At 38.6% G+C, this 26,001-nt stretch overlaps 1 protein-coding gene across 8 annotated transcripts in view; it reads right to left on the minus strand.

The window, feature by feature from the left end:
- Window positions 1-4,412: 4,412 nt before the first annotated feature.
- Window positions 4,413-26,001, minus strand: part of VIRMA (vir like m6A methyltransferase associated) — a 64,477-nt gene continuing 42,888 nt past the window's right edge. For all 8 annotated transcript variants that reach the window (XM_519860.8, XM_024345233.3, XM_009455665.4 and 5 more), the window contains 10 exons: window positions 25,481-25,733; window positions 22,315-22,532; window positions 15,252-15,384; window positions 12,226-12,378; window positions 11,630-11,790; window positions 10,754-10,850; window positions 8,544-8,710; window positions 7,468-7,799; window positions 5,831-5,974; window positions 4,413-4,753 (listed from right to left, as the gene is read on the minus strand). In XM_519860.8, coding sequence (XP_519860.5) covers window positions 4,599-4,753; window positions 5,831-5,974; window positions 7,468-7,799; window positions 8,544-8,710; window positions 10,754-10,850; window positions 11,630-11,790; window positions 12,226-12,378; window positions 15,252-15,384; window positions 22,315-22,532; window positions 25,481-25,733 — 1,813 coding nt within the window. In that variant the 3' untranslated portion in view covers window positions 4,413-4,598. The remainder of the gene's footprint in view (window positions 4,754-5,830; window positions 5,975-7,467; window positions 7,800-8,543; window positions 8,711-10,753; window positions 10,851-11,629; window positions 11,791-12,225; window positions 12,379-15,251; window positions 15,385-22,314; window positions 22,533-25,480; window positions 25,734-26,001) is intronic.

Genomic DNA, 26,001 nt, shown 5'->3' on the forward strand with positions numbered 1-26,001 from the left:
TTCTGCTTAACTAGTCTTTAGGCCAGGTACAGTGGCTCATGCTTGAAATCCCAGCACTTTAGGAGGCCGAGGAGGGCAGATCACTTGAGCCCAGGAGTTCGAAACCAGCCTGGCCAACATGGCAAAACCTCGTCTCCACTAAAAATACAAAAAACTAGCCAGGCATGGTGGCTTGTGCCTGTAGTGTAGTCCCAGTTACTTTGGAGGCTGAAGCACAAGAATCACTTGAACCTGAAAGGCAGAGGTTGCAGTGAGCCGAGATCATGCCACTGCACTCCAGCCTGGGTGACAGAGTGAGATTCTGTCTCAAAAAAACAAAACAAAACAAAACAAAAAACAAAAAACTAGTCTTTATGCAAAAGCAATTCCAAAAAGATTTTATACAATTTTAATGCCAAGATTTCCTTTTCTTAAAATACTATTTTAAAAATAGTTACTTTTGAAAACCTACAATAAAATGTTAGAAATGTAATGGTTGGATTATTCAAGAATTCTGAATTGTTCCACATACACTTCATACACTTAAGATCTCATTAACTTTTCTTTTAAAAAAATGATGTGGCCAGGCACGGTGGCTCATGCCTGTAATCCCAGAACTTTGGGAGGCTGAGGAGGGCAGATCATGAGGTCAGGAGATCGAGACCATCCTGGCTAACATGATGAAACCCCCATCTCTACTAAAAATATAAAAAATTAGCCAGGCCTGGTGGGACCCCACTGTAGTCCCAGCCACTCAGGAGGCTGAGGCAGGAGAATCACTTGAACCCGGGAGGCGGAGGTTGCAGTGAGCCAAGATCACACCACTGCACTCCAGCCTGGGCGACAGAGCGAGACTCCGTCTCAAAAAAAAAAAAAAAAGACGTTTACATAATTGTTTCCTTTATTAGACTGTGAGTTTCCTGAGGGCAAAAAATATCTTAGTCACCCTTATATTCCCCACACTGTACTAGGGTATATGGAACACAGAAGATGCGTAGGAGACATACTCTAGTTCCTACATTCTCACATTCTCATCCTGCAGGTTTTTGCAATTACTTTTTTAAAAAGAAATAAAGCTAATCTAACTGTGCCTACTACTCCTTCACACAGAATACTACCTGCAACATTCTTTTTAAATAAAGCATAACAATATTTCATAGTATTTTTTCTTATTCTTAGGAAATAAACACAAATCATTCTATCAACTCCTCTTCTACAGATTAAATTTGTCCTCAAAGGAATTCTGCATCTTTCATTAATTTCTAAATGCCGCTCAAAACTTACCCTGAAATAGGCCGGGTGTAGTTGTTCATGCCTGTAATCCCAGCACTTTGGGAGGCTGAGGCAGGTGGATCACTTGAGATCGGGAGTTCAAGACCAGCCTGGCTACCATGGTGAAACCCAGTCTGTACTAAAAATACAAAAATTAGCAGGGCATAGTGGTGGGTGCCCATAATGCCAGCTACTCGGGAGGCTGAGGCAGGAGAATCGCTTGAACCCAGGAGGCAGAGGTTGCAGTAAACCGGGAAAGCACCACTGCACCCCAGCCTGGGTGACAGTGAGACTCTGTCTCAAACAAACAAACGAACAAACAAAAATTTTCCCTGAAATGTCTTCTTTGAGGCTCACTTCTGAAATAACTAAAATACAGTGTTGGGTCTCTGAAACTCCACTGCCTTATGATGAATTACTAATTTTGATCTCTAACACACTTAACCTGAAAAGTCGCTTCTTCTCCAAGATGGAGAGGTAAGGAATTAGGGGCTAGCCAACCTGATTTTATTATTATTTCTTAGAGATGGGGGTCTTGCTCTTGTTGCCCAGGATGGACATGAACTCCTGGGCCTAAGCAATCCTCCCACCTCAGCCTCCTGAGTAGCTGGGACCACAAGTGCCCACCACTGTGCCCTGCTCCAATCTGATTTTTTTTTCCACTCTGTCACCCAGGCTGGAGTACAGTGGCGCAATCATGGCTCACTGCAGCCTTGACCTCCTGGGCTTAAGTGATCCTCCTGCCTCAGTCTCCCAAGTAGCTGAGACTACAGGCATGCACCATCACACTCAGCTAATTTTTTCTTTATTATTATTTTTTGAGATAGAGTCTTGCTCTGTCCCCCAAGCTGGAGTATAGTGGCTTGATCTCTGCTCACTGCAACCTCCACTTCCTGGGTTCAAGCAATTCTCCTGTCTCAGCCTCCTGAGTAGCTGGGATTACAGGCGCGTGCCACCATGTCCAGCTAATTTTTTTTATTTTTAGTAGAGACAGGGTTTCACTATGTTGGTAAGGCTGATCTCAAACTCCCGACCTCAGGTGATTCGCCCGCCTAGGCCTCCCAAAGTGCTGGGATTACAGGCATGAGCCACCACGCCCAGCTTCACTCAGCTAATTTTTAAATTTTCTGTAGAGACAGGGTCTCACTATATTGCCAGGGCTAGTCTCAAACTCCTGGGCTTAAGTGATCCTCTTGCCTTAGCCTCCCAAAGTGCTGGGATTACAGGCATGAACCACCCAACCTGATTTTAAATCCTGTTTCTACCATGCTTGAGTCAAGCTCTTCAACTTTCTCCATCTGTAAAATTAGGATAATACCACCTATGCTGGATTGTTATAAGGACTAAGTGATTTTTGCATGTAAGGGCTGGTCAACATGGTGGATTCCTTCCCTTCTCATTTATCTAGGACTTGTAGTCACTCAAGACATTTTAAATTTGCCTGGCATTAATTTGTTTCTACACTAATAATTTATTACCTTTATTGGCCTGAATTACTGGGTATTAACTCAAACAGCAAAAACAGCTTTCTGATATTTCTCAAAGATCATATCCAGCCTAATGCTAAAAAACAAACCAAGAAATTACGTTTCTATATATGGCCATGTTCTTATTTAAGAAACACAGTTACTTAAGAAACATTAACTATTTTTTACATGTATTTGTGTCAGACATTGGGGCAAATTTCGAATTTTACCTAATGTGTAAAATATATCTTTGGGGAAAATGAGCCTATTAGGTTTCAGGATCAAAGGGGATTTAAGTTATCTTGATGCAATGAGCTGAGTCTTGTGTTTCCCTAAATTCATATATTGAACTCCTAACCCTCAATGTGGTAGTACTAAAAGGGTGGGTCCTTTGGGAGGTACTGTGATTTAGATTAGATCATGAGGATGAGACTTGCATGGTAGGAACAGTGCCTTTGTAAGAAGAAAAAGACCCAAGAGCTCGCTCTCTCTCCAAGCAAGCACCAAGGAAAGACTATGTGAGCACTTAAGAAGGTAGCTGCATACAAGCCAGGAAGAGAGCCCTCACTGGAACCCAACCATGCTGACACCCTGATCTTGGACTTCCAAGCCTCCAGAACTTTGAGAAATAAATTTTTATTGTTTAAGCCACCCAGTCTATGGTATTTTCTTACAGCAGCTCAAGACTTGGGTTTTTCAAGGCCACTAGTTATGAAAAGATTGCCATAACCTTTCACCTAAACCTCTGATTCTTTACAGCTAAGCTTTTCTTCAAAGTGTTTTCTTAATGAAGATTGTATTCACTCACAAATAGTTCTCCAAAACAGAGATTGATAAAAGGATGGAATGAGACTCATACACTCCTTTTCTGATTAAGATAACTCTATATTTTATGCCACTTATATAGACTCAGTGTGTTAAGACGTATCTTGGGGAAAATATGGCTACTTTCTCAAAGTTGTAAGCTTTATTTCTATGTATAAAGTCCGGCTTTATTAGATGTTTCTGATTCCCAAAATAATAGTATTAGGATATTCCTTATTTTAGGCTTTAAATAATTTGTATAATAAAATAGTGTCAGTAGGTCCAAAGCTGAAATGCAAAGTTCAGATTTCTAATACAAAGGAGAGGAGTATTTTGTTTCTTTTGGTACAGCCATGGTTCCCAAACTGTGTAGCAGGGCACCTTAGCAAATTAACATGGGTGCCACACAATATTTTAAAATTTTTGAGAAAAACACAGCAACACCTGTTGGACATCACATAAACTACTACTTTGAGGTAGTTTACATTTTCAACATTAAATAGCATTATATTCCTTTCTATAACAACATATCTTTACAAAACTGGGTTTTCAGCAGTTTGATAAAAAGTACTGTGCAAGAAGCAGAGAGGAAAAGAAAATGATACTGATTCCAAGGTTTGAGACATGCAGTGTCCACAGTTACTAGTAGTGATGATGTACATTCTTATTAAGCTGTTGGATCTAACTGCTTAATAAACACAAGTATTAGATATTTCTTTTGGACCAGGTATGCTGTGAAAAAAGTACTGAGGCACTAAATAGTGTCATGAGCTGAGAAAGTTTGAGAATATCTGTGCTATAGGCAAGAAAAATACAAAACATCATTTAGTTTTTCACCTAGAAATTTTCTAAATAAATAGTCATACAAAAAAGGGAAAATATATACAAACGTACATACAAAGTTTGGATTTTTATTGAAATCTTGTTAGGTATCAAACAAAATCTGCTTTCTTCAGATAAAAATATTCTCTCAGATGTCTCCAGATAACTGCTAAGTCTAAATTGGTCCTTCAATGTCTTATTTTTATTGTCCTCGTGAAATGTTCATATACAGTTAAGATGTTCCCAAAAGGATTTTTATCGTGTAAAGGAGCGTACATGACGACCTCTACCACTGCCTCCACTAACAAACTTTCCTCTTGAGCCTCCACTGCCGCTATTTGCACTAGCCCAGGAAGGTCCAAGTCCCCCACGACCTCTAGAAGCACGGTCCCGAGGACTTGGGCGGTAACCTGTAAAAGAAAGAATACAGTTTTTAGTTCCAATGTCCTTTCTTTTCCAAGATTATAAATACTAATCTACGACACTGAGCTCAAACCAAGAATTACTCTATTCTCTTTTAAAGCTCACGTGCAAGCACGGTGAATGGGCCAAAGATTTTTAAATTATACATTTTAAACAGGTAAACTATATGGTATATGAGAATTATATCCTAAATAAAACTATTATTTTTTTAAAATGTGCATTTGAAACCAAAAGCTACTTCTGATAAGTAAAATTCTGGACTAGATAAATGTTTTAAAAAAAAAGGTTATGTGCTTACACACCTAAGACAATACTATAACCAAAAAAATATATGCTGTATAAAGGTATCTCTGTTATTAAAATACTTTGTGGTCAGAAAGATACCTTAAGCATTGGCTTTCATTACTGAAACATAAAAATAAGCGCACATCACCATGAAACTGTTCAGATTATACAAACAGTTCAGAAACTAAACATTTGATTATTTTTATAGAAGATGTATATTGGGCATTCATTCAAGGATATAAACTTTAGAACTTTAAGTCTATACTCTAAAATATTCTCTTCCAGAATGAGAGTACAGTTGACCCTTGAACAACATGGGTTTCAACTGCCTGGGTCCACTTATATGAGGATTTTCTTCCACCTCTGCTGCTCCTAAGAAAGTAAGACCTCCCCTCCTCTTCCTCAGCCTATGGAATGTTATGACCTTTATGAAGATCCACTTCCACTTAATAGTAAATGTATTTTCTCTTCCTTATGATTTTCTTAATAACATTTTCTTTTCTCCAGCTTATTTAATTGTAACACATTATATAATATATATATAACATATAAAATATGTGTCAATCAACTGTTTATGTTATCTGTAAGGCTTCCAGTCAACAGCATACTAGGAGTAGTTAAGTTTTGGGGAAGTCAAAGTTATACTTAGATTTTTGACTGTGTGGAGCAAGGAGATGGGGAGATTAGCACCCCAGCCCCCTCTGTATATGATATCAACAATTTTAAAGGAGGAATTTACTCCCCTTCTCTCAGCAATATCAAGTAGCAAGGATGTATACCTGTAGAACTAAGGGGTCGTAATGGTGGAAGAGGGCCTCTGTTAAAATTGCTCTGGCCTCCACGACTTTCATTGTAATTTCCTCGAGGAGTATTCTGAGCACTCCAACTGGAGCCTCTTGTTCCTTCCCGACGACTGTAGTTTCCTAAACACAAACAGCACAATCAAAATCACTTTTATCACAACTTCAGTTGGATTCTTTTAAATGACAGATTTTTCTTAATCTTCAAAAGAATGGAAAAGAAACTGAAATTCTGCAAACTGACTGTACTATATAGTGACAAGAGCAGAGGCTCTAGAGCCAAACTGCCAGGGATCAAATACTGGTTCTACCACTTGTATTTATGTGCCCTGGTCAGCTGACTGACAATTTTCTCTTCTGCAAATTGGGAGTACTAAGAGAACTTGCCTCATGGGGTTGACGTGAGGTTATAATATGTAAAGTGCTTATAACAGTTCCTGACACATCTAATCTAAGTGTTTGTTATTAATATAAACACAGATTCTCTTTCACTCTCACCCTCCTAACTCAGCAGGTATGAAAACATGTTTATCAATCCACTACTAAAGTATAATTTCTGTAAGTATCCCTAGTTTCTAAAATCTTGTAAGGCCAGGTGCAGTAGCTCACGCCTGTAATCCCTGCACTTTGGGAGGCTGAGGTGGGTGGATCACCTGAGGTCAGGAGTTCGAGACCAGCCCGGCCAACATGGTGAGACCCCGTCTCTACTAATAATATAAAAATTAGCCGGGTGTGGTGGCGCATGCCTATAATCCCAGTTACTTGGGAGGTTGAAGCAGGAGAATCGCTTGAACCCAGGAGGCAGAGGCTGTAGTGAGCCGAGATTGCGCCATTGCACTCCAGCCTGGGCAACAAGAGCGAAACTCTGTCTCCAAAAAAAAAAAAAAAAAAAAAAATCTTGTAACAATTTCAAACAGACTAAATAGAACACTAGAAAACAAGCAGATTAGGCAGATTAATGGTGAACTGCACAGAACAATCTTAAGAAAACTGTTAAGCATAATTGTGAAAATAATGTAAGGGTATTACTCAGAAAATGTATAATTCTCAATGTAAAAAGGAAAATAAGGCTGAGCACGGTGGTTCATGCCTGTAATCCCAGCACTTTGGGAAGCCAAGGGGGGTGAATCACTTGAGGTCAGGAGTTTGAGACTAGCCTGCCATACACGGCGAAAACCCGTCTCTACTAAAAATACAAAAATTACTTGGGCATTGTGGTGCATGCCTGTAGTCCCAGATACTTGGGAGGCTGAGGCAGGAAAATCACTTGAACCAGGGAGGCAGAGTTTGTAGTGAGCTGAGATCACACCACCGCACCCCAACCTGGGCGACAGAGCAAGACTCTTGTCTCAAAAAAAAAAAAGGCTGGGGGGAATAATTAGCCAAGACTTCTAAACTCATTATTAAAAGTACAATGCATGAAAGGTTCATTGAAAAAAAGTTTCTTTCTTCTATCCAATAGAGTACTCTGCAAACAGTACCACTAGTCCAGAGGTGGCTCAACTGCAGCAACAGGAAAACGGTTTATCTGAATCTCTTCCATCTAAATCACTTTCATTCAATATTTTAACATTCCAATATTCTAACCCATTAGAAAATACATACTAATTAGTTACCTTTTGAAGCAGGTGGTGTGAAAAACCTATTCTGACTGTGGAAAGCACCCCGTCCTCCTCTATTGCCTGAAAACCCACCACGGGAAGAAATCTTCTGTGATACTTTGAGTGGCCGTTTTGGTGGAGGTATTCCATCTTGAGGAACCACTTCTTTACTTTCAGCAGCAACAAAGTCATCCACATGCATAGATGGTGGTCTACTTGTGTTCTGTTTTCTCTGACGAAAAATATCATGAGGTCGTATACCCTGTCCAAATCCTCCCCTGCCCCTTCCTCTTGGTGGTGGCACAACATGAGCTCTTTTGGCAGGTTCAATGTATTCAGATTTTCCACTATTAAAACAAAAACATGCCATAAAACATTTTTCTTTCAGATTTCTGGCAAAAATAATCTTTATAATACCCAAAATTATATTTCAATTTTTTTGTACTCCAATTCTGTTAACTTTGCAAGTATCTATCATACTTCTGGGATAATATAACAAACTAGCTAAGAAAGGTACTCACATTTCATTGTTATGAATAACAATGTTTTAAAATAATCCAGTTCACTTCTTATTCAAACCTTCCAAAATCTTGTAGAAAACAATATAACAAATGTACTGGGTATATCCTGGCCAAATTATTATGTTTAAATTTAAAAAATCCAAACAATGTTCATGATTCGAATGCTATGTTAATTTCCTTTCTAGTTTAATAGCATGTGTCTTTTTTTTTTTTTTTTTGAGAGATAGAGTCTTGCTCTGTCGCCCAGGCTGGAGCGCAGTGGCGTCATCTCAGCTCAATGCAATCTCCACCTCCCGGGTTCACACCATTCTCCTGCCTCAGCCTCCTGAGTAGCTGGGACTACAGGCACCCACCACCACGACCAGCTAATTTTTTATTTTTTATTTTTAGTAGAGACAGGGTTTCAACATGTTAGCCAGAATGGTCTCGATCTCCTGACCTCGGCCTCCCAAAGTGCTGGGATTACAGGCGTGAGCCACCGCGCTCGGCCACATGTGTCTATCTTAAAATACACTAAAATACATAAGCTTATATGATGACATTTGAGATCTTCAGTGGAATAAATTTTACCTTGACGTTATAAAGGTCTCATGCTTGTGCTTCCCAAGTTTGAATCCTTTAGTAGTCTTGGTTCTTCCTGGAGATGATGGTTCTGACAAAAATGAGCGCTCTAATTCTGAGTGCAAATCAAAGTCACTACAGCATTTTTCAGAGAGTTCAATTAAGTCAACCTTTACCTGCAGTCATAATAATGAAACAAAATACATGTTAAATGTAATTATTAGCATAACATTTGACTACAGAAATTCTTATTACCTATAAATTATATTTGCCTCTCATAAGAAATAAATTATAGATCTACCTCTTTCCCTCATCTTTTCAAAAAGCAAATGCCATTGGTAGTTTAAAAACAAACACACACACACACCTTAGTAATGCTACTTTTTTTGTGTGTGGCATTCTTCAAAGCAGGGCTATTAATCTAGGAGACCTTTGATGCCTGAGCAGGAAACTCAGTATTTGTCTATATAAATTAACACTGTAATATCTCCTGAACTTTTCCAAAAAAAGAATCTGAAAATAACATACTCTGCCAGCCTTATATAGTCAACATTTCTATTACAAAAAGATTCTGTGCCACAGATTCCCAAAAGCTCTATGCATTTAATGAGGTTCCCATCTAAGTTTAATTTCAGGGAAATCAACATTCAGTTTACTTAGGTTTTATTCAAATTTATCAAATGTAAGATACCTAAAATTTCTCTAATCCACAGGGTTACAATTATCATCACAAGACAGTTGTGATTCAACTTAAAGTTAAAAAATTAGTAACTTTTAACAAATATTTTATACCTGTGCTGCCCAACGTGGTAGCCACTAACAACATGTGCCTATCTAAATTAATCAAAATTAAATCAAAATAAAATTCAGTTCCCTAGTCATCCACATTTCAATTGTACAACAGGAACATGAGGCTACTGTTTTGGACAGGGCAGACTACAAAATATTTGCATTATTGCATAAAATTCTACTAGAGAGGACAGTTTTAAAGAACCACTGAACAGCTTGCACTAAAAAGAAATTAATTTTTAATGCACTTTTAATTGAATTGTATGTGGTTTTTTAAAAAAGGAAAAGCAGCCCTCAACACACTAAATACAAATGTGAAGCAAATCATTCTCTTAGTTTTATTGTACATGATGAACACCAGTATGTTTCTTTGATAAAGAAAAGGAACAATGTACTGTATAATAAGATGTGGCTAAAATAATTCTCCTTACCACATCTCTGAGAAGCATAGAACAGACTGCAATAAATTTTAAATAGTTAATTATACTCTTACCTATTCAGCATTATGTTTAAGAATGTCAATTCCCATTCATACTATACTATAACAAATACATTCTTCACAAGTTTCCAAACTGAGAGCCACACCATAGCACAACCATTCCTCTCCTTGAACCCAAATGCAAGAATAAACTGTTGTTTTGTGGGATACTTTTCCCTGTTCTACACCCCGTCAATGTAAGAAAACAAAGTGCTTCATAGAACTTATGCAAAAGTGTGATTTTTCCCTTAAAAAAGTCACATTCTCTGGCCAAATGTGGTGGCTCACGCCTGTAATCCCATCGCTTTGGGAGGCCAAAGAGAGAGGATTGTTTAAGGCTCGGAGTGAGACCAGCCTGGGTAACAGAGTGAGACTTTATCTATATTAAAAAAAAATTTTTTTTTGGCTGGGCATGGTGGCTCACGCCTGTAATCTCAGCACTCTGGGAGGCCAAGGTAGGCAGATCACAAGGTCAGGAGTTTGAGACCAGCCTGACCAACATGGTAAAACCCAGCCTCTACTAAAAATACAAAAAAATTAGCCAGGCGTGGTGGCGCACGCCTGTAATCCCAGCTACTCAGGAGGCTGAGGCAGAAGAATCACTTGAACCTGGGAGGCGGAGGTTGCAGTGAGCTGAGATTGTGCCACTGCACTCCAACCTGGGTGACAGAGTGAGACTCTGTCTCAAAAAAAAAAAAAAAAAAAAAAAAAAAAATTAACAAAAAAGTCACAACCTCAAAATACAGATCACTAACTAGAAAGAAGCAAAAAAAGCAGGAGAAAAAACTTTCTGGATGCCATAAAGTGGGCAAGTGGCATAAAAATAATGTAGGACTTGCTTCCAAGTAGACTTTAACAGCCATAAAATATGGAAACTATTATAATGCTAACAATATATAAAGAAACAGAAAAAACAATAACGTTTTTCTAAATATTTAGTAATAATTTATACCAAATCCAGATCTGTATCAATCTCTTCAGCCTGAAATGGAGTGAACCACATAGATTTCAACTGATCATCCATGACATCAGCAAGCACATAGGCAGTCCTGGAACAAGAAAAGTAGCTGGTGAAAAGCAGAATTCTAAAATCAAATTTCAATTTTTTTTTTTTGAGACACAGTCTTGCTGTTACCCAGCTGGAGCGCAGTGGCACGATCACAGTTCACTGCAACCTTGATCTCCTGGGCTCAAGTGATCCTCCCACCTTAGCCTCCCTAGTAGCTGAGACCACAGGTGTGTACCACCACACCCAGCTAATTAAAAAAAAATTTTTTTGTAGAGATAGGGTCTCCCTATGTTGCCCAGGCTAGTCTCAAACTCCTGAGCTCAAGCTATCTTCCTGCCTCAGCCTTCTGAAGTGCTGGGTTTATAGTCGTGAGCCAACACGCCCAGTCTTTTAGCTTACCTTCAAGTAAAATCTGTGGAAGGTACAATTAAAATTATTACTTTCTGAAGTATTATTAAAAGTAGTACCTAAAAAAGAAACTCCCAAAAGCAATTAAAAATTAAGTATCCTCAAAAACAAATAACTTGAAAACTAATTCTGCTGTAACAAGTTTTGACCTTTCAGTAAAATAAAACAATGCCCTGATTTTATCTGCTAGCTTGTTTCTGTACAGCCTGCAAGCTAGCATGGTTTGTATAAACTAAAAAAAAAAAACAAAACTAAACTAAAGAAGAATACACAACAGAGGCTGTATGGCCTGCAAAGCCTAGAATTCTTACTATCTGGCCCTTTATAGAAAAAAACGTTTGCTGGCACCCCCTAGACTGCAGCCATTTTAAAACCAACAGCTATTCAATCATAAAACATTGTGTATTTTACCTATTGTTAAACAGATTCTGAAGAGATTCTGGAGCTGAAAGTACTGGTTCTACATCCTGGTCACTGAGAGGTAAAGGGTCACCTGATGACTCCAGCATCTGCTTAAGTCCAACTACACTGTCCAACAAAGAATCCAGATTGTCATCATCTTTTGAATGTTCCTAGATACAAATAAAGGCAGAATAAGAAGGTGCAGGTAAAACTTATGTCTGTAAACCTACTGACTCTTTAGTAGAAAAGGCTATATGTATTATTACTAAGAAATTTGGAACACTGTCGAGAAATTATTAACATTAAACACATTAAAATAAAACAAACACCAAAACACTTGTCATTTTATTTCTAAACAATAGCAGCAGAGGGTACCCTGCTTCCAAGGAACAGACAATTCAAAAAGTACTGTCTTCATGTACTCCTTAAAATTCATAACAGGATGGAGGACTTCACTTCAAATTATTAATTCAAAGAGTTATTTGAAATGGTACAAACACCCAGCTAAAGATTCACTATTTTAAAAAAGGTCACTACGAAATACTTGTACTAGTCAAACTGAGAGGAAAATAGGCCTTAGGAACGCTCTGTTTTTTCTTTTTTACCAAAACAAGCTTCTCTAGTTCAAGGAACAAATTTTCTGGACTTTCTTCTTTGCTTTGTAGAAGCTGTTTTAACTCTGCAGCATTAATACTCATCGTCCGTGATGGATGAGCTCCCTCTACTTCCATGAGACCATTATCATCTCCACAGCATCCCTGTAAATGTCACACATAAGTTAAATTTGAGAACAGAGAAATTTACAAAGATGCATCCACACTTATTCATATTATCTAAGCCATATGCTGCAATCTTTCAATGTTTTGATTTTTACATCAGTACAAATGGCTAGTTTTAAGAAGGATTTAGATGAAAGGTGAAGTATGTTTTCTTTGAGTAAGACACACAAAATATTTAAATAAGCAAACATATATTTTACTGGCACCAAGACTTTTCAACAAAATACCGAATGGCAAAACACTGGCAGTTGTAGGACATGTGACACACTGACTGATGCTCAAGAATTAATAAAATGCTTGCTATAACAAAGAACTGATGAAACCTGAAATTATCTTTCTGAAGATAATACAAACAACTAAAGAAAACAGTAACTATCATATTTAAGACTATATTCTGTCACATAGAAAAGTTAATATTTTCTGCTTTAAAAAGTATGCTACATAATAAAGTGAATTCTGGAGTGATAACATTTCAATACCAGAAAATCCTTCTAGCAAAATAAATCTTGCTTCATGATAAGAAAACCATCCATATTGTCACATACACTTATGGTAGAGGGCCGTATGCCTACCTAAACATTGTATAAAATCTTTAGCCTTGTTTTTTTGTTGCTGTTGAGACAGGGTCTCGCTATGTCACCCAGGCTGCAGTACAGGGGCACAATCATAGCTCACTGCAGCCTTGACCTCCCCAGGATCAAGTGATCCTTGCATCTCATCCTCCCAAGTACCTGGGACTGACTACAAGCACGTGCCACCATGCCCAGGTAATTTAAAATTTTTCATATAGATGGGGTCTCACTATGTTACCTAGGTTAATCTCAAATCCTGGGCTCAAGCAATCCTCCCACCTCAACCTCCCAAAATGCTGAGATTACAAGTGTGAGCCACCCTGCCTAACCTGTTTTTCTTTCTTTCTTTCTTTTTCTTTTTTTTGAGATGGAGTCGCACTTTGTTGCCCAGGCTGGAGTGCAATGGCACAATCTCAGCTCACTGCAACCTCTGCCTCCGGGGTTCAAGCACTGGGATACAGGCATCCACCACCAAGCCCAGCTAATTTTTTGTATTTTTAGTAGAGACGAGGTTTCACCATGTTGGCCAGGCTGGTTTCGAACTCCTGACCTCGAGTGATCCACCCACCTTGGCCTCCCAAAGTGCTAGGATTACAGGAGTGAGCCACCATGCCCGGCCTATTTTTCTTATTTTAAGAGACGAGTTGGCCAGGCATGGTGGCTCATGCCTGTAATCCCAGCACTTTTGGAGACTGAGACAGGTGGATTGCTTGAGCCCAGGAGTTCAAGACCAGCCTGGGCAACATGGCAAAATCCCATCTCTACTAAAAATACAAAAATTAGCCGGGTGTGATGGTGCACATCTATAGTCCCAGCTACTCAGGAGGTTTAGGTGGAAGGATCACCTAAGCCTAAGGAAGTCAAGGCTGCAGTGAGCCATGATCACACCACTGTACTCCAGCCTGGGCACCAGAGTGAGACCTCGTCTCAGGAAAAAAACAGGGAGAGAAAGAGAGCCTCACTCTTTCATCCAAGCTGAAATACACTGGCACGATCATAGCTCACTGCAACCTTGAACTCATAGGTTCAAGTGATTTCCCCAACTCTGCCTCCTGAGCAGCTGGGACTAGAGGCACATGCCACCAAACTAAGTAAGGCAGGCATATTAATGGCTTCTGGAATTGTGCTCATAATATACCATGACTTTGGAAAACACTAATGAGAGAAATCTTAATTAAATTTTAACAATAAGATTTTAGAGTGGGGAAAATAATCTTTAATTCATATTTGTATGATAGACCAAAAATACTAAAGCATAATAAACTTTACAGTTATCCCAAAATCACAACATCCAAAACAATCAGTAAATTAAGTAACAAAAATAAGTAAATAACAAAGAGACTAACAAAACTTCATTATTCTGAGTTGCCCTAGCAAGGTAACTCAATGTCATAAATTTTTTTCTTTTTTGAGACAGTGTCTTGCTCTGTCACCCAGACTAGACTGCAGTGACACAATCATAGCTAAGTTCAGTCTCCAACTCCTGGACTCAAGCTATCCTCCAATCTTAGCCTCTCAAATAGATGGGACTACTGGTGGGCACACCACATCTGGCTAATTTTTGTTGTTTCTAGAGACAGAGTTTTGCTGTGTTGTACAGGTTGATCTCAAACTCCTGGGCTCAAGCGATCCTACCACAGCCTCCCAAAGTGATGGGATTAGAGGCACGTGCCACCACACTCATCTAAGAATTATTTTGAAATGAAGGCACTTGGCCAGGTGCGGTAGCTCATGCCTGTAATCCCAGCACTTTGGGAGGCCGAGGTGGGCAGATCACCTAAGATCAGGAGTTCAAGACCAGCCTGGCCAACATGGTGAAATCCCATCTCTACTAAAAAGGTACAAAAAATTAGCTGGGCATGGCAGCAGGTGCCTGTAATCCCAGCTACTCAGGAGACTGAGGCAGGAGAATCACTTGAACCCAGTATGTGGAGGTTGCAGTGAGCCGAGATCGTGCTACCGCACTCCAGTCTGGATGACAGAGTGAGACTCTATCTAAAATAAAATAAAATAAAATGAACTAAAGTGATCTTTTTTATGTTGGATATTTAATATATAAAGTGATTTAACTTACGGCAAAGTATTTCTCTTTTTTTCGAGACAGGGTCTCACTATTTTGCCCAGGCTGGTCTCAAACTCCTGGCCCCAAGAGATCCTCCCACCTCAGCCCACCAAAGTGCTGAGATTACAGATGTGAGCCACCGTACTTGGCCAAAGATTTCAAATTTAAGAAACACCAAACACATACATACAAATATACACAAACACACACATACTTACAATTGTGTCAGAGTTAAGAATTTGTCTCATAAATTCTAAAAATGAAGATGCAAGCTCTCCTGTGTCCTTACTAAATGTGCTGACCACTCGTTTCAGTAAACTATGCAGAGCACTACTGTTTTTCCTTAAAGAACTGTAAATAAAGAAAATAAAGAGAAGATATTATCTTAAAATATGAGTGTATAAAACTGGTATGATAAATGAACTCACTTCAGACAGAATAAAACTTACTCCATCATTTTTAAAAATGCTAAGAAGTACTTTGGTGTGTCTTTGTACACAAATATAACAAAGAACCGTCAATAGTTACCAACTCCTTTTAAAGCTAAGCTTCAAGATCTTAAAAAAAAAAAATTCCCCCAAATAATCATTTTATAAAATTTAACACAAGAGGCTGGGTGTGGTGGCTCACACCTGTAATCTGGGTGCTTTGGGAGGCCGAAGGTGGTGGATCACTTGAGGTCAGGAGTTTAAGAGCAGCCTGGCCAACATAGGGTAACCCGGTCTCTACTAAAAAAAAATACAAAAATTTACTGGGGGTGGCAGCACACACCTGCAATCCCAGCTAGTCGGGAGGAGGTGAGGCAGAAGAATCACTTAAACGATTGGGAGCAGAGGTTGCAGTGAGCCGAAATCACGCCACTGCACTCCAGCTTGAAGGACAGAGTAAGGCTTCATCTCAAAAAAAAAAAAAAAAAAAACTTAACACAGAAAACTTGCCAGTTCCCTATTTATAAACCTTTTGGCCAGGCGCGGTGGCTCACACCTGTAATCCCAGCACTTTGGGAGGTCGAGACGGGCAGATCACGAGGTCAGGAGATCAAGACCATCCTGGCTAACACAGTGAAACCCCGTCTCTACTAAAAATATAAAAAATTAGCCAGGCGTAGTGGTGCACGCCTGTAATCCCAGCTACTGGGGAGGCTGAGGCAGGAGAATCACTTGAACCCAGGAGATGGAGGTTGCAGTGAGCCGAGATTGCGCCACTGCACTAGGCCTGGGCAAGAACAAAGAGAAATAGATTAAATTCAAAAATAAAAATGTTAATGGAAAAAGCATGGGTTCAAAATTGGACTATACCAATTACTAACCACTACACACAATCTTTAAGTGAGTCATACTTCCGTGGTCTATCAAAAACTGGGGACCTATTAGAATGCCTAACATTTAAAAACTTGCAATACCAAGTTCTGGGGAGGATGAGGAGCAACTGGGGCTCTAATACACTGCTAGTGGGAATGAAAAATGGTATCTCTACTTTGGAAAACAGTTCGGTAGTTTCTTTTAAGGTTAAACACACACCTATCATACAACCCAGTAACCCCACTCCTAAGTGTCTACCCAAGAGAAATGAAAACTGAGATTCACACAAAAACCTGTGTGCAAAGCTTTATTCATAACCACCAAAATTTGAAAACAACCCAGATTGCTAGAAAATTAGTCACCAATAAGAACTACATGACTCTAAGCATCTGTCAAAACACATAGAACTGTACACCATAAAACATAAATTTGACTAGATATAATTTTTTTAAAAATCAACAAGGGGTTGGGCGCAGTGGCTCATGACTGTAATCCCAGCACTTTGAGAGGCCGAGGCAGGCGGATCACGAGGTCAGGAGTTCGAGACCAGCCTGGCCAACATAGTGAAACCCTGTCTCCACTAAAAAAACAAAATATATACAAAAAATTAGCCAGGCATGGTGGCAGGCGCCTGTAATCCCAGCTACTCGGGAGGCTGAGGCAGGAGAATCACTTGAACCCAGGAGGCGCAGGTTGCAGTGAGCCGAGATCGCACCATTGCACTCCAGCCCAGGGAACAGTGTGAGATTCCATCTCGAAAAAAAAAAAAAAACAACCAATAAGGATATGAGGGAAAAAATAAGAATGCAGACTATGACCAATGAATCTAACTATATTACAAATGAACCATATAACCAAACTGAAGGAGACAGGGAAGAAATAAGCTGACATAAATAACTCTGAAAAACAGTTTTTTGACTGGATACACTAAGGCTAAAGACAAAAAGAACCATATACAAACACTGTACTCCCATTGCTCAATTTGTTTCCCACTGGAGTACGGTTTAGTAATGAGTTTGAGACTGCTACTTCATTTGTAAACTAGGGCTAAACAAATAAGCAAATATAGATAATGAGAGCTGAATTTCTGTTAGAGAATAAAATAATCAAGAAAGGGAAAAGGCTAGAATTCACTTCTGGTACTGGATCAAAGTCAAAGTATTAGTATGGGCCAGGTGTGGTGGCTCACGCCTATAATCCCAGCACTTTGGAAGGCAGAGACAGGTGGATCACTTGAGCCCAGGAGTTCGAGACCAGCCTGGGCACCAGGTGAAACCCCGGCTCTACAAAAGATACAAAAATTAGCCAGGCATGGTGGCTTGTGCCTGTAGTAGTACTTGGAAGGTTGAGGCAGTGCACGAAATTTCCATGCACTATTCAGTAGAATGTATATTCTGTGGTTGTTGGATGGAATGTTCTGTATCTAACTGTTAAGTCCGTTTGTTCCAAGGTATAGTTCAAATCTGTTGTTTCTTTGTTGAGTTTCTATCTTGATGACCTCTCTAATGCTTTCAGTGGAGTATTGAGGTCCCCCACTATTATTGTGTTGCTGTCTATCTTATTTCTTAGGTCTACGATTAATTGTTTTATAAATTTCAAAGCTCCAGTGTTAGGTGCATATATGTTTAGGATTGTAATATTTTCCTATTGGACAAGGCCTTTTATTATTATATAATATCCCTCTTTGTCTTTTTCAACTTGCATGAAATATCTTTTTCATGCAAATAAAGGAGGATCAGGAGAAGTGCTTGAGCCCGGGAGGCAAAGGCTGCAGTGAGCCGAGATCATGCCACTGCACTCCAGCCTAGGCAACAGAGTTAGACCCTATCTCAAAACAAACAAACAGACAAAAAAACCCACCAAGTATTAGTATGAATTAATTTTCTCAAAAACATATATATAAATTAATAAATTTATTGTTTTAAAATAAATTTTATAATTAACAGAACTTTTAATATTTAAATAAATTAATTTTAAAATATGTATCTGTTTTATGTAGATAAAATGTAAAAAGAAAGTAAATGTATGTAAATGTGTGATGAATTAGGATACATACGTATATTTCCCAGCTCTATCCAATGAGACACACCAAAATCAGTGACATCCTAAGAGCAATAAACACACCCAGAGCCCAGATCCTGGTTTCTAAATATTCCCCAATAAAAGGAACCAGGGGCTCCTTGGAGAACAAGTCCATCTTGGCTGGAACAGGGAACATACAAGCTGATCCTGGAACACCTTGTGGTACTAGCAATAGGAAGTACTTAAAAAAAATTTTTTTTTAAGTCAGAGCTATGTAACAAACCGGAACGTTCTGCACATGTATCCCAGAACTTAAAGTAAAATTTTACAAATATATAAATTTAAAAAGTCAAGAGCATATGAAAAGGGCACAGAAGCCAACCTGAAAGATCCCTAGTGGCCAGAGTTGGAATAAGATGAACAACAAAATAAGTAAGGATAGTATTGAATTATATACAATGAAAAAAATTAATGTCTATGAATTCACATTGATATAAATATCTGGATAAACCAATGCAGGAGAAGCAACAACTCTTCCTTATGGAAGGAAAATTAGTAAGTAAAAAGGAATGAAGGGAATAGAAAATCACCATTACACCACCACAGTAATAACTGCCATATCTTGCCAAGATCTACACTGACAGATACTAAAAATGGTGGATGAAAGTTTTTGGCATAAATAGGACATGTGGATATCATAATATCTCAAAGTATAGTCTCCAAAATATTTAGTAATTAAAAATGGGAAATTAATAAGTTTTCAGTGCAGAATCCTAGAAGATAGCACTTCAGCCAAGTGATCAAGGTCAGTATCATCAGTAATATATAGAAACATCATGTATTTCCTGATATGATGCACTGAAAAAGGCACATTGCCTCTGTAATATCCCTATCAACAAAGCATAATGTCAATCTAATTATGAGAAAATATCAGACAAACTCAAATTGAGGGACATTCTACAAAACAAGTGAGCAGTACTCTCCAAAAATGTCAAGGTCATGAAAGATAAGGAAAGGGGAGACAAAGGATGCAATGCAATGTAAGATCTTACATTGGATCCTGGAACAGGAAAAAACATAGTAATAGAAAATTCAAATAAAATCTGTATGTTAGTTAATAGTAGTATGACAACATTAATTTCTTAGTTTTGGTAAGTATTATACAGTTATGTAAGAGGATAATACAAGTGTAAGGTGGGTGAAGGGCACACCTGAACACTACACTATTATTTTTGCAGTTCTTCTGAAAGTCTAAAATTATCTCCAAAAAAACTTTTTAAAAAAGTGTAACCTGCCACAGGACTATATAAGAAAAAGTATATGGTGACCTGTTAATTAAAAAAAAACAAAAAAACAAAAAAAAAAACAGGTTGGGCACAGTGGCTCATGCCTGTAATCCCAACACTTTGTGAGGCCAAGGCAGGAGGATCACCTGAGGTCAGGAGTTCAAGACCAGCCTGGCCAACATGGTGAAACCCGCTCTCTACTAAAAATTCAAAAAATTAACTGGGTGTGGTGGTGCATGCCTGTAGTCCCAGCTACTTGGGAGGCTGAGGCAGGGGAATCACATGAACCCGGGTGGCAGAGGTTGCTGTGAGCTGAGATTGTGCCACTGCACTCCAACCTGGGCGATAGAGCAAGACTCCATCTCAACAAAAAATAAAATTAAAAAAAAAAAAAAAAAACCCAGGTCATACTGTATCTCTGCTCAAAACCTGACAATGGCCCGTATCATAAGCCTAAAGGCCCTTGATGATCTTTCCCCCATTTTGTACCCCCATTACCTCCATAACCAGACATCCTATCATTTTTCTCCTTGCTCACTCCGAGGGCTCTCACTGTGGCCTCAGAGCTGTTTCTCAGACATATGAAGCATGCTTTTGCAATTGTTCTCCCCAGGATATTAGCATGTTTTGTTCCTCACCTCTTTCAGGTCTTCATCTTTGTTCAAGGGTTTTTAATATCCTGGTGAGCCTTACAGATCATTATAGAGAGTTTGAATTTTAATTGAGGTACAATAGAAAACCATTAGAAGGATTTCAGTAGAAATCCTGTTTAAGTTTTAAAAGATTACTTTGGCTTCTGAGAGAACGAATTTTAGAGAGCCAAATGGTGGAAGCAAGGAGACCAATTAGGAGGCTATTGCAATGGGCTATGCAAGAAATGATAGTGGCCTGGATAAAGGTAATAGCTACGGAGGTGGAGAAGAAGGATCAGATTCAGGATGTATTTTGGAGAAATAAGCCACAGGACTTAATGAGATGCCATTAGATAGTCAAGTAGAAATGTCAAGTAGATTAATGGGTTACTTGGAGCTTAGCAGAGAGATAAGGGCTAAAAGGGAAAAAGGGAATAGGTTAAGAGGACTTAGGACAAGGTTACAGATAAGAAAAAAGGACCAGAAACATTAAGTCTAGGAAACCCAACAAAATCATAGATAATACGATAGCACAGGTATACAAAAAATATTTGTGGGAGTACCTAACCCAACTAGGAAAGCTTTTTGGCTTTTTTGGAAGTGCAGTGTATGAGGTGAGTTTCAAAGGACATGGAGTAAATATCTTGGCAATAGGAAAAAGGTTAAAGGCTTTGGTGAGAGACTGGATGGGGGCAGAGCATGAGGAATGGATGTGAAGCAGGTGCCATCAACTGAGAGCGAATACAGAAGATGCAGGTACATCAGGACAAGGAGATGGAGAAAGGAAGAGCCAGCACCAAACACAGTACCTGCAATGTAAGTTTTCAACCAATGCTGCAAGAATTAATGAGAAAGAGGCAAAAGTATGTTTCCTCCTCCTTACTATCTCATAATCCCATGTAGTTTAATAAATCTAAGCACTAGCCAGGTATCTTCCCTCTTCCTTCTCCCAGCAAAGAAAAACATCAGGGCATGGGCAGAAAAATTAGAGTAGAAATTATACTTGAGACAGTGAGCAGTCTGAGGTTTATATCATTTCTTTTTCTTTTTTTTTTGAGACAAGGTCTCCCTCTGTTGCCCCAACTAGACTGCAGTGGCGTGATCACTGCAGCCTTGACCTTCCAGGCTCAAGCAATCCTCCCACCTCAGCTTCCCAAGTAGTTGGGACTACAGGTGTGTGCCATCATGCCCAACTAATTTGTAAATTTTTTTTATAGAGATAAGTCTCCCTATGTTGCCCAGGCTAAACTTGAACTACTGGGCTCAAGTGATCCTCCCACCTCAGTCTCTTGAAGTGCTGAAATTATAGGTATGAGCCACCATGCTCAGCTATTTATATAATTTCAGATTAATTTTGTCCCAGCCATTCCTCTAGAAAACAAAATATGGTCAGCTCTCCATACCCATGGATTCTGCATCCACGGATTCCACCAACCATGGAATGAAAATATTATAAATAAATAAATAACAATATGAATAAAAAAATACAAATTTTAAGATACAGCAAAAAAATTACTTCCATAACATTCACACTGTATTATTAGGTATTATAAGTAATCTAAGGTGATTTCAAGTATACAAGAGAAATACTGTACTGTTTTATATAATGGACTTGAGCACCTGTAGATTTTGGTATCCAATTCCCCATAGATACTGAGGAACTGTACACAGAATCTGCATTTTAGCTTTAAGATCTATAAAATCCCTCTAGCATCCATCACTTCTGAGGATACAACAACGAAACAAAGACCTTAAGGCATGAATTACCATCCCTGGAACAGTGAGATTTCCTTCCAGATACTGTACCATGCCCACAGTAATTTGTGTATCTATTCATTTTATATCTTTAATCCAAAAGATTCTATTATTAGCATGACCTTTCATTGCTAATTAATCTTTTCCATACACACAAAATTTCTCCCACGAAAGAAATCATTTCTTCAACTTTCTACAATAGGTATGAATTAATGTGGGGTGAAGGAGCAGTGACAGAATGAAAAAATTAAATCTGAGAGTATATTAAATTAGACAAATCATTACCTTTTTAAATGAAATAATCCATAATCATGCTCTGCAAGAAACATCATTGTTCTGACACATGTCAGTAAACAGTTGTAACTGCTCTCAGAGTTAGCTAGCGTAGCCAACAGACAGTCACAGATTGAGGTCATCAATTCTTTATTTGGTAGAGAATTGGAGAGCTGCTCCAGTTCAGAAATAGAACCTTCAGAAGAGCTTGGTAAGATAAGTGCAATGTCCTGTGGGGAGCAGGGAAAAAAAAATCGATTTTTTAAATAATTATCACCATCACTTAGCACTTTTGAGAAATACATAGCAATGAATATTCAATAACTATCTCATTAAAATATTGTTGCTACTGTCCCATCCCAAACATATAAACACATTAAGAATAATGAAATTACTTTTCCCTTTTAAAAAAGTTAATACAAGGATACACACCTAAAGGAATAAATATTTAAATATTTTGATTTACTTTTACTTTAAAACAACATCTTTAAAATTTTTTTTCTTTCAGTATTGCAGTAAGTATAGTTTCTGTTTTCAATAGGTTAAAGGTAAAAAGTATTTTGTACTAAAATAATTAACTTACTGTATTATTTATTCATTTGTATCTTTTTTGGTTTATAAAGAAACTTTTCAGAGAAATAAAGTTTTTCTTTTTTTTTTTTTTGAGACGGAGTTTCACTCTTGTTGCCCAGGCTGGAGTACAATGGCATGATCTCGGCTCACTGCAACCTCCGCCTCCCAGGTTCAAGCAATTCTCCTGCCTCAGCCTCCCGAGTAGCTGGGATTATAGGCATGCAGCGCCACACCCGGCTAATTTTGTATTTTTAGTATAGACGGGGTTTCTCCATGTTGGTCAGGCTGGTCTTGAACTCCCGACCTCAGGTGATCCGCCTGCCTCGGCCTCCCAAAGTGCTGGGATTACAGGCATGAGCCACTGTGCCCAGCCAGAAATAAAGTTTAATATACATTAATACTGCAATTTAAGGCTCGGCACAGTGGCTTACACCTGTAATCCCAGCACTTTCGGAGGCCAAGGCAAGTGGATTACTTGAGGCCAGGAGTTCAAGACGAGCCTGGCCAACATGGTGAAACACCCTCTCTACCGAAAATACAAAAATTAGCCAAGCATGGTGGCACACGCATGTAATCCCAACTACTGGGAGGCTGAGGCAGAAGAATCACTTGAACCCAGGAGGCGGAGGTTGCATTGAGCCAAGACTGTGCCACTGCACTCCAGTCTGGGCAACAGAGCCAGACTCCATCTCAAAAACAAACAAACAAAAAAACAAAAAGCCCCCTGCAATTTAAAATATCAGAAAGTTGGATGGATAGAGGAGATGAACATTTAACCACAGTCTTTCAATCAAATATTTCCCTCTACTTTATATATATACATATATGTATATATATGTATATATGTATATATGTATATACATATGTGTATATATGTATATACGTATATATGTATATATGTGTATATATGTAAGTATATATATATACTTCTAAATTCAAGTTTTCCAGTGCTAAGCAAGTTTAGCTAATGATAACTCTAAAAACTCCCGCTACTCTTTATAGAAGTAAACTGAATTTTTTTTTGAGACGAAGTCTCCCTCTATTGCCCAGGAGTGCAGTGGCGCAATCTCGGCTCATTGCAACCTCCGCCTACTATGAGATTCAAGCAATTCTCCTGCCTCTGCCTCCCAAGTAGCTGGGACTACAGATGCATGACACCACGCCCAGCTAGTTTTTTTGTAGTAGAGATGGGGTTTCACCATATTGGCCAGGCTGGTCTCAAACTCCTGATCTTGTGATCCGCCCATCTCAGCCTCCCAAAGTGCTGGGATTACAGGCGTGAGCCACCATGCCCGGCCAGAAGTAAACTAAATTTTACAAGAGCATTTTTCATTATGTTTTATCATCTTTAATTACTTCAATATACTGCAAACTCGTATTCAACTTGGCTTAAACTATACAACAAGGCTCGAATCAGAAGGAAAACATAGCAAAGTGAGGCCATCAATGAGATTCGTGTGACCAAGGCAGCTAGGATGCCACAGCGCTATTCAATGTAGTCATGCAACCCAAAGTGGATTATACAAGAAATACCAACCAAATGGACACTTTGAGGTACAAGGACTTAGAATACCCTTTCTACCAGGTCCCCTTCTTTGTGAAAACAAGTCATACAAAAAAAAAAAAAAAAAGTTCTTTCTTGCCCTGAGTCTTAAATGTAACCAAACTGAATATTTGTTAAGGTAGAAAAAGACAGTCTTCCAACATGGGACTCTATTCTGCCTGAAAAAAAAAAAATCACATTTGATGACCACTTAGCAAGAGCATTCTGACAAGCTAAAATGCCATTAGGCATAGAAATCTCCAAAGATCTCAATCATAATGGGCTTTAAAAGTTAAAACAATTCTCATTAACCCATGAAACTATAAACTGGAAGTCAATAATATAGACAACAGGAAAAGATACTACTACTTTAGCCAACATCTATAAGCAAAGTAGTCTGAAACACACTAAAAGTGTAGTAGCCTTCAAAGATTGCCCTAACAAGAGAACATATTAATTCAACCAAGCTATGAAATTTAAGAATGACTTGGTGTAGCCAGGCATGGTGGCTCTCGTCTGTAATCCCAGCACTTTGGGAGGCCGAGGCAGGTGGATCACCTGAGGTCAGGAGTTCAAGACCAGCCTGACCAACATGGTGAAACCCTGTCTCTACTAAAAATACAAAAATTAGCCAGGTGTGGTGGTGTGTGCCTGTAATCCCAGCTACTCAGGAGGCTGAGGCAGGAGAATCACTTGAACCCAGTGGGGCAGAGGCTGCAGTGAGCTGAGATCGCGCCATTGCACTCCAGCCTGGGCGACAGAATGAGACCCCATCTCAAAAAAAAAAAGAATGACTTGGTGTGTAACGTAATTGGAAGGAAAATGAATTAGACCCTAAAAAATACAGAAACACTGGCACATAAAGCAATTACCCAAGGTTATGATCTTATAAAGGAAAGAAAAAAGCTCTTCAGAGAAACCCATGAACAATAGCAGGAATAATAAAACATAGATGACAGCTGTTCATTCACAGCCAAAATTTACATCAAGATGCTTAAATACACACACACACACACACACACACACACAGAGAGAGAGACTTTATAAAATAACTATAAATACCTGATCACAGAGAGACTGCAAAATGGATGTGACATATTCAACACACTGTTGGCGAATAACACTGTCTCCAGGAGACCGCACCAAAGCTAAAAGATCCTGGAATATCTCTGCATATCTTTCATCACCTTTAATAGTTCCATTAATTAGATGCAAAATAGCTAATTTACAAGCTTTGTGTGAAGCCAGAGCATCAAGAAGAGCAAGCAACCTGGTGGTTTGGCTAGTATACTGTTTTTCTTTATCTTCTGAAGTGCTGAAATAAAATCGATACATTTAGTAAACAAAGTTCTTGACCTTAAGGCATTGTTTAACTAGTATTTATTTCTCAATACACATCAACTTACACAAATTTTGCATAAAACATTTAATTCCTTGGGTATAATGACAAATTCTCTGGAATTTTACAATGACTGCAAAAATTTTATAAATTCAGGTTTCTAATAATATATTTTCTTAAATCAGAGTACTTCTTTAGGATCCACCATTTGAAAATCCCAAATCAAGACCTTCAAGATATCTTG

The sequence above is a fragment of the Pan troglodytes genome, chromosome 7 (assembly GCF_028858775.2).
Source record: "Pan troglodytes isolate AG18354 chromosome 7, NHGRI_mPanTro3-v2.0_pri, whole genome shotgun sequence".
In the NCBI taxonomy this organism is placed as follows: domain Eukaryota; kingdom Metazoa; phylum Chordata; class Mammalia; order Primates; family Hominidae; genus Pan; species Pan troglodytes.